Raw genomic sequence first — 8248 nt, 5'->3', positions numbered from 1 at the left:
GGTCCTGGGCTTTTTTTCGATGGGAGACTTTCGATGACTGCTTCTATTTCCTTGGGGGATATAGGACTATTTAATTGATTTACCTGGTCCTGATTCAGCTTTGGTAAGTGGAATCAATCAAGAAAATTGTCCATTTCATTTAGATTTTCAAATTTGTGACATATAAACTTTTGAAGTAAGTTTTAATGATTGTTTGGATTTCCTCAGTGTCTTTAGTTATGTCTCCCTTTTCATTCCTGAAATTCTTGATTTGGATGGATCTGCCTTTTAGTTAGCTTGGCTAAGCGTTTGTTTATCTTGTTGATTGCCATCTGGGTTGGTTGCTAAGAAACATTATCTCGAAGACAAGGGTCTGGTCGTTCATTTTGGTGAGTGAAGGTCATTGCTTGTTCACTTTTTTTATATCTGTCCTCACAGATGGGGTCACATTTCTCCATTCTCTGGAAAGGTACTAAGAGTCTTTAGCTTAACCTGAACCTAAAACTCAAAACTATAGGCTTTAGAAGATATACAGGTTACAATGTTATTCTAACCCTTTCATTTCCCCCTTTTCCTTATAACTGCTTCAATCATGAAGTAGCTGCAGAGTGTGAATTTTATCTTAAGAACATCTTTTCCACATACATGGAAGAAAGCCGTGGCATGCTGGGGTTGGCTACCCAGAGGCTATTTAAGCTGTGGGCTGGCTTTCCCCAGGATCAGATGATTGTTCAAGGTTCCTGAATAAACTGCATTGAAAAAAAAAAAAACAAAAAACATCTTTTCCTTTTGACTCAACATTTCAGTCTGTAGAATTGGACAATGGGCCGACGATCCGTCTTCTGGAATATCTTCAAACTGATGATTGGACCGTTGATATCTCAGTTTGAAAGAGGTTGAAATGCTGTTCAAATTTCGGGAGAGTACATGGGTAGTTACCTTAGTCTGTAATTATCTGGGTTTAAATATTAAAGAAACAAGTAAAGTAGATAAGTGTCCCCTTCTTTGAGTGGCCAGGGGGGTTGCTTTTAACTGAATTTTAAGGATTTTTCCTGATCTTTAGAGCTCCCACCCAAGATACTAGAATCTCTTACTTTGATGCCAAAATCATGGCCTTTTCTAATTTACTAAAGATTCCTAGGAGCAAGTCAAAGGCTGGTCAATGAGGCAGTCCTTAACAATCTGGTTAGTTGATTCAATTGAAGAGACAGGGAGCAGTCATGTCAGCTTCTAACAAGTCCAGATTTCAGCTTGCAGCCCAGAGTCAACCAGGTGAAAATCTGCTGAGACAAATTTAGACTAAAGACAGAAGTTAAGATTTGTCTATTAAATGGGAAAAGTGAGGAATCCCAACACCAGGGAAAAACCCATCTGGGATCTGTTTGAGCTATGCCAGATCCAGGTCTCATGAGCTTTTGATTTTCTGAAACTCATGTGAATTTTTTGGTACACAAAAGGAAATATATATATATTAAAAAACTCAGAAAAGTACCATATCAGCAAATCTAATACAACAACATTTTGAGAGTAACAGGTAAAACTATATCCAACAGAATGGGCACCAGTCAGCTTTTTGTTTTGTGTCTTTTATAAACAACTTACGTGTCAGTGTGGCAGCCTTTTTGGAGTTAATGGCACCTAAGCAGTGGAATTCAGCCTCTTGGCTATTTTTAAAGTCCAGTCTCTTGTAGACTGACCTTGGTGGTCCTACAGCAGACTGCTCCGACGCTGAGAACCTCCATGCAACCATAGTAACCAGACAGCAGGCTCTGTGAAACCTTGAGTAAGCCCTCTTATATTTTGGCTAAGTAAAATTGCCTGTGTGAGAAACTGCTTGTACTTTTTTTTTTCTTAAGTGTTAACCTGATGTCCATTAAATCGACACTTTGATCAGTATGTAGACTTGGTGTCCTTTTCTGTGTGGTTTTGTCTCTCTTTTCCCAGTCCTCTCTCAGGTGGTATTTAATTGTCACTGCTGGCCGGTGACATGTCCACAGTCTGAAACTCTAACATTTTAACTGTTGGCCCTGTTGGTAATCAGCCATCAAAGAAGCTCAGCCACCTTTTGTACTTTTAGTCAGGAATACATTAATATCCTGGATGCTTCAATTTTTCTTTTTCTTTCTTTTTTTTTAGCAAAGCAGCTAAAGGAATAGGTTTACAATATTTCTGTGTCAAAATCTACCCCAGAAATGGCAGATATTAAGAATACCAAAATCAAAGCTATGAATTTTGCGTCAGATATATACATTAAACAGATGTTTTTAGCATGATGAAAAGCACCTTTAAGTCTATTTTCAGAAAACAACAAAAGGAATTTAAAATCTCAAGCTTTTGACTGAATAGTAAGCAGTTAGTGCTCCATCAATTTATCAGAACTTTATTGATCAATGCCAACATTCTAAACTTTTGAAATCTTATAACAACATAAGCACAGGAGTAGCAAAAGGAAGAAATCTAAAATATCTTCCGTTTTTAATATGTAGACCAACATTTTTTTTTAGATTCTCATAACCTGAACTCCTATATCCTCAGACCCTACATAAACTTTATATCTTTTTAAGACATTGGCAACTGATGTAATGCCGGTGAGCAGGGCAAACCTGTTTTCCTTTTCACATAAAAAATATTGTACCTAGTAATTTTAACTAATTAATGAACTATTCACTGAGCTGATAGTGGACCTAATTGTCTGCTCTTTAGCTGCCAAGCTAACATTAACTAAGCCTAGCCTTCCAGCCTAGCCGTCAATGTGATCAGAGACCTGAGAAGGATACATTATGAGCTAAGTAAATGTAGCAATCAAAATGACAGAGATGACTAGTTAGTGCATCACCTAGGCAGTGTCCCTGGTTCGTGTGGTCTCCTGCTTCCTGAGTAGAGGTGTTCCAGCCATCAGGCATATAGGATGGGAGGCTGCTTCTGTGGAAAGAAGGAACACAAGAGATTGACCTCACCTTGCCTCTTGCAATGTGAAACAATAGCTCTCCAGATGTCCATGGCTTTGCCCACAGGTTTGGCTGGGCCCTAGCAGTGGGCCAGTTGAGGCAGTATTGCCAAGTGGTTAGCATACCACAATCCATAGTCTCAGTCATCTATTGTGTCCAAATCTTGGGGAGACCTTGGGGAGCTACTGCCAGGATTTTGGGATTCTCTGTCACAATAAGCTTACACATGTTAAAATGCCATATTCATTAGATCTCTGATATGCTTGAGGGCCAGCATATCTGAATTACTCTCTGTCTATTTTTATCATTTGGTCTAAACTGTATCCTATGAAACAGAAAGTTATACTCTAACTTTGACATATTCCTTAGATACATGTTTTAGAACCAAATTTCAAGTAGATCTATATAGGCAAACTTTGTGGTTAACCATCCAAATTCAGCCCTAAAGAAAACAACCTAAACAAAGGGACTAGGTAAAGCTCAGTCTTTAGTGTAACTTTAAAGCTGCTCTTTCTGGACTAAAATCAAAGCAAGACCTTTAATTTGGCACAATTTGTAAAGGGGCTAGCAAATTTTATGAATCTCATTATCTTCTTTAAAACTTAACAGCAAAAAGCTTTACACCCTGGGATCAAATAAGTTTTAGAACCAATTGCCTAACAGAACAGTACAGAACAAACAACAGTATAGAACAAACAGAACAGTATAGAACAATTTTAAAATGTATGAATTATTCTGTCCACATCAAACCTGTGAGCCAGAATTTTTTTCTTTTAAAGAACACAAGAAAACATTCTGCAATGAAGAATCACTAGCCTTTTAAATGAAGTGCAACATATTTTACAGTTTTTTAAAATAATATTTGCAGGAATAAAGAACCAAAACAAACATTATTTATATGTTTATATGCCCCTAGCCTTATCTACATACATGGACCCTCCACAACATTCTATTTAGCTTCAGGTTTATAGCTTCATTCTTCTGCCTTAACCAGACATTTTTGCTTTAGACAAACTATTCTTTTTCGTTGATATCCTTTTTTTTATTATCATCCCATTCTTTTTGCCTTCTCTCTTGTTTTTTAGACAACATAAAAACTTTCATTAAAATCCTTCTTATGAGTTCTTTTAGTAGTCTAGAACATACTAAATTATTTTATAGATATTTACCATCCTGACATGATACACTGCAGTTTAATTGGCTCAAATAGCATGGCTTGGTTTTACTTTGCAAAAGCAATAAAATAAATACCAAGGTCTTTTAACCTCTCCAAAGGGTTAAGAAACTGTTTCAATTTTTTCTAGACTGCCCAAGGGTTATTGCTTTGAAAACCTGATAAACTTTACATGTTTTATCACCTTAAGTATCTAAACATTTTTTTAAAACTTGTTTTTGTAATATCAAAAGAAAGTATCTTCTTTAGGAGTGAATTTACAGAGCACAACCATAAGACCAAAATTTACAGGGCAAACCAGAGGTGTCTCCATTCCTCCAGCCCCTGTCTGAGAGCCAGCACTGACCGAAGCCCATGGGAGGAGGGATGGAAGGAGAAAGGGATTGGGGTGAACTGCTGCTTAGCAGCCAGAGGAGGCAGGTTTTAGGCCAATTCTGAGGGTGTGAGCATTCTGCACAGCCAGTTCTCTGAGTGCTATCCTGAAAAGTAGGCCACTCTGAGGAACAGAAAGTTTGCCATTTCCCCTTTTTAACTTTAAGTAAAGGTTATGTGCCCTATATCTCACCTCTGTGAAATGATCAAGGGTGAGGGATAAGGGTGTAGTCACAGTCTGTCCCATAATAGAGTCATCTGTCAAGAAAGTCAAAGAGGCAACAACGATAGAGACAGAGAATAAGACAGATAATTAGACAAAGATGTCTTTACGGGTGGTACCACAGAATTCTGATTAAGAGGCTGCCTGGTGGCAGCCATCTCTTACAAGAAACAAATGGGAGGAGGACTGTCCCAGTCCTAGCCTCTCAAACTAGAGCGTCCTCCATTTCCCAGTCAAGCGATATTCTGACATATCTGTCTATCACAATGACTGATCAGATGACCAAAAAAGGTCCAGATAGGTGCCCAAACAGAAACAGATTGGTAAGACAGAAACAAGCAAAGCAAAACAGAAATCAGACTAAGCTGTTCAGAGCCCGACCTCCAAGTTCAGTCTGATGAGGGTTGGGGAAGGGACATGCCCTTTCCAGGCCAAATGCACAAGGAATTTAACACCTGGGGTCTCATAGCTCAGGAGTTCAAGATTGTGCCCTTCCCTGAAATTCCCACAGATCACGACTCGATGCAAAAGCAAGAGGTTTAATTTAACCATTGTGCAATGGGGTCACCCCTGCTGGTCAGCAAAGAGTGGCACCGGGAGACAAAGGTCTTAGGTTTTTAAAAGAAAAAGTGTGGGAAATTTGAAGTTGCAGTTGTGGCAATTTAGGATTGGATGAGGAAGCTATAAAGTAAGATAATTGATTAGTCTTAGGTGCTCAAGCTAGTCCAGTCTTGTCAAGTATGAATGCAGCTGAAAATTGAGGTGGGGGTGGTTAGCTCATCCTTGAAGATTAGGGCTACAGGCTCTTGGCTGGAGGTCAGGAGCAACTAAGAAGAAGAATTGGGGCCATCTGGGTTGGTTGCTAAGAAACATTATCTCGAAGACAAGGGTCTGGTCATTCATTTTGCTGAGTGAAGGTCATTGCTTTCTCGCTTTTTTTCTATCTGTCCTCACAGATAGGGTCACATTTCTCCATTCTCTGGAAAGGTACTAAGAGGCTTTAGCTTAACCTTAACCTAAAACTCAAAACTATAGGCTTTAGAAGACATACAGGTTACAAAGTTAGTCTAACCCTTTCAGTAGCAGCCAGACATCAAATCCCTCCCACCCACACATCCACTGTGGGAAAGAGAAGGATTCTTATTCTTCAGATATTGAAGCCCCTTCTCTGTTGGTCTACCAGTGGAGTTCAGACAAATAACTCCTTGAGCTCAGTCAGAGATGAATACTAGTAGCCTGTAGGCCACCGAGGTTTTCAGAATATTTGTTCCCAGTGTTATTACCAGTGCCTGCGACACCTTAAACACCTGCAACCCCTTCACTGCCTGCAAGACGCACCTTCCTCACACTGAAGCCCTCTACATTCTCTAGCACACTGTCCCTCACACACATGCTTGGAAACTGATGTTTAAGTTTTTAAAATTTTACTCACAAAACACTATATGAGGAAACATGGATATCATTTGTCTCGAATACAGCTACAGCATCAACTTTTTATTTTCTGTTCTGTTGTGATCCTTCAAAGAGCACTTTCAGCAAGAAGGTACTACAGTTGGTCTTAGAGCAGAGGGCCTACAGAAAGAAAAGAAACTGTGGGTGGGGGAATTTCTCTGAGAAGCTGGAGACCTATGATATGGAAGATTTTTGGAAGGACATAGGGGTGACACCAGCTGAGACTCCTAGTAGCAGGGGCCATGAAGACTGAAGAGGACACCCTCTAACTAGACAGGATGCCTAGTGGAGGGAGGGAATCACTAACCCACCCACAAAAACTCTGACCCAAAATTTACCCTGCCTACAAGATGTGAATGTCCAAACAATGTTTGGTCCAACCTGATACCCAGCCTATGAGAGAGAGCCAACTCCTGACACTATTAACAATACTCTGATAAGTGTGTAGATGGGAGCTTAGTATGGCTGCCTTCTGAGAGGATCCACCAAGCAGTAGATCAAAACTGATGCTGAGGTCACAGCCAAACATTAGGCAATGTTTAGGGAGTCTTGTGGAAAAGCAGGGGTAAAGATAGAAGGACCTGGAGGGGACAAGAACATCAACAGATCCAAATAAGCAGGACTCACAGGGGCTTGTGGAGACTAAAACAGCAACCAAGGACCATCCATGGACTGGACCTAGGTCTCCTACATAAATTTAGCCAATGGGCAGCTAGGGTGTCATGTGTGTCTCATAATAAAGGAAGTGAGGACTATCTCTGAGAAGGACTCTGTTGACTGCTCTTTGATCACTATGCCCTCACCACACCACATCACTCTTGCCACACCACAAGGAAAGAAGATTTGCTCAGTTTTGATGTGACTTGATTTACTGGTGTGGGTTGGGAGGGGGAGACTCCCCTTTTTTTGGAGTAGGGGACACATATGAGGTTCGGGAAGAGGGATAGATGGTAGGACTGAGAAGAGAGGCCTGAGGGGGCTTCAATTGGTATGTAAAATGAATAAATAAATAAATTCGAAAAGACAATCCAAAATACCTTAACTTGTATAAGGGGCTTCCCTCATCATATCCATTTTGACATCTGGATAGACCAAACACTAAACACATAAACATATAAATAAGGCACAACTAAACACATAAGACACAAAAAATACACAGTCCACAAACCACTGAAACAACTATTGTCTTTTGACATTATTTATGCAGAATAAGCAGAATCTGAGTACCAGGAAGTCACGACTCACAAGAAAAGGACCCAAAGTGGGAAAACACATAGAAATGATAGCTGTGATATTTTTCAACCACCAACTGGGCTCATATAAAACAGCAACCAAACCTTGTAATATAGAGGATAGGGAATAAAAAGCTACAAAAGTAGACACCAGAACCAGGATGCTCTGGGTGGCTCTAGACTCAGGGGATGTTCTGAGGTAAACACGGGTGCTCCGGATGTGTTGAATGTGCTGCTTGTCTCTGTATAGAAAGGCAATCATGGAGCCACTGGACCAGATGATGAGCACAGAAATCAAGACTTCAGGGCATACCAATAATGCTGTGTACAGTGATCCTACAGTTTTATCACGAGTCCAGGAGGAGCAATACAAAAAATCTCTTTGTTCTGTTTTATTTTTGTAAATTCTTGTGATATGCACAAGCACAGGGAAAATAATATTTAGGATAATATACAGGACCCAGCAGAGAGAAATAAACAGGCCAATGTTGTTTGAAGATTTGACTTTAAGGTTCTTCCAACAGGAATTTATCGGGCTGATGCTGATGGCTTGGTAGACACTCAAGATGCAGGTAGTGCCCACAGACATGCTTCTGCCAAGTCTTTCGATACAAAAAAGTAGTTTGCATATAAAATCTTTGAAGAATTGTTTCATCCCAAAAGCAGCCATTGTGAGGGGCACACCTTTAGAGACCATTATCAAGGAGTTGGCTGTGGTCAGATGTGTGAGGATTAAATCTGTAGGCTTCAATGTATGTTCCTTATAGTAAATAATTAGGTAGTGGGAAAGAAGAGAGATGTTTCCCAGGATTCCAACTGTGCTTTGTGATAAGAACATTATTCCTATTGCCAAAGTTCTTGAGTGCAT

At 39.9% G+C, this 8248-nt stretch overlaps 1 protein-coding gene across 1 annotated transcript; it reads right to left on the bottom strand.

Annotated features, from left to right (window-relative positions):
• Nucleotides 1-7327: 7327 nt before the first annotated feature.
• LOC110542876 (vomeronasal type-1 receptor 4-like) lies at nucleotides 7328-8248 on the bottom strand. Its single transcript, XM_021629364.1, has one exon. It carries the CDS (start codon nucleotides 8246-8248, stop codon nucleotides 7328-7330), a length of 921 nt encoding a protein of 306 aa, XP_021485039.1.

The sequence above is a fragment of the Meriones unguiculatus genome, chromosome 14 (assembly GCF_030254825.1).
Source record: "Meriones unguiculatus strain TT.TT164.6M chromosome 14, Bangor_MerUng_6.1, whole genome shotgun sequence".
Lineage (NCBI taxonomy): Eukaryota > Metazoa > Chordata > Mammalia > Rodentia > Muridae > Meriones > Meriones unguiculatus.
Note: the sequence above shows the minus strand (reverse complement) of the source record. Positions and strands in the feature narration are given on the sequence as shown.

Excerpts from the sequence above, each read along its gene's own strand:
- LOC110542876 (XM_021629364.1), bottom strand. The coding sequence starts at position 8,248 with ATGCACTCAAGAACTTTGGCAATAGGAATAATGTTCTTATCACAAAGC.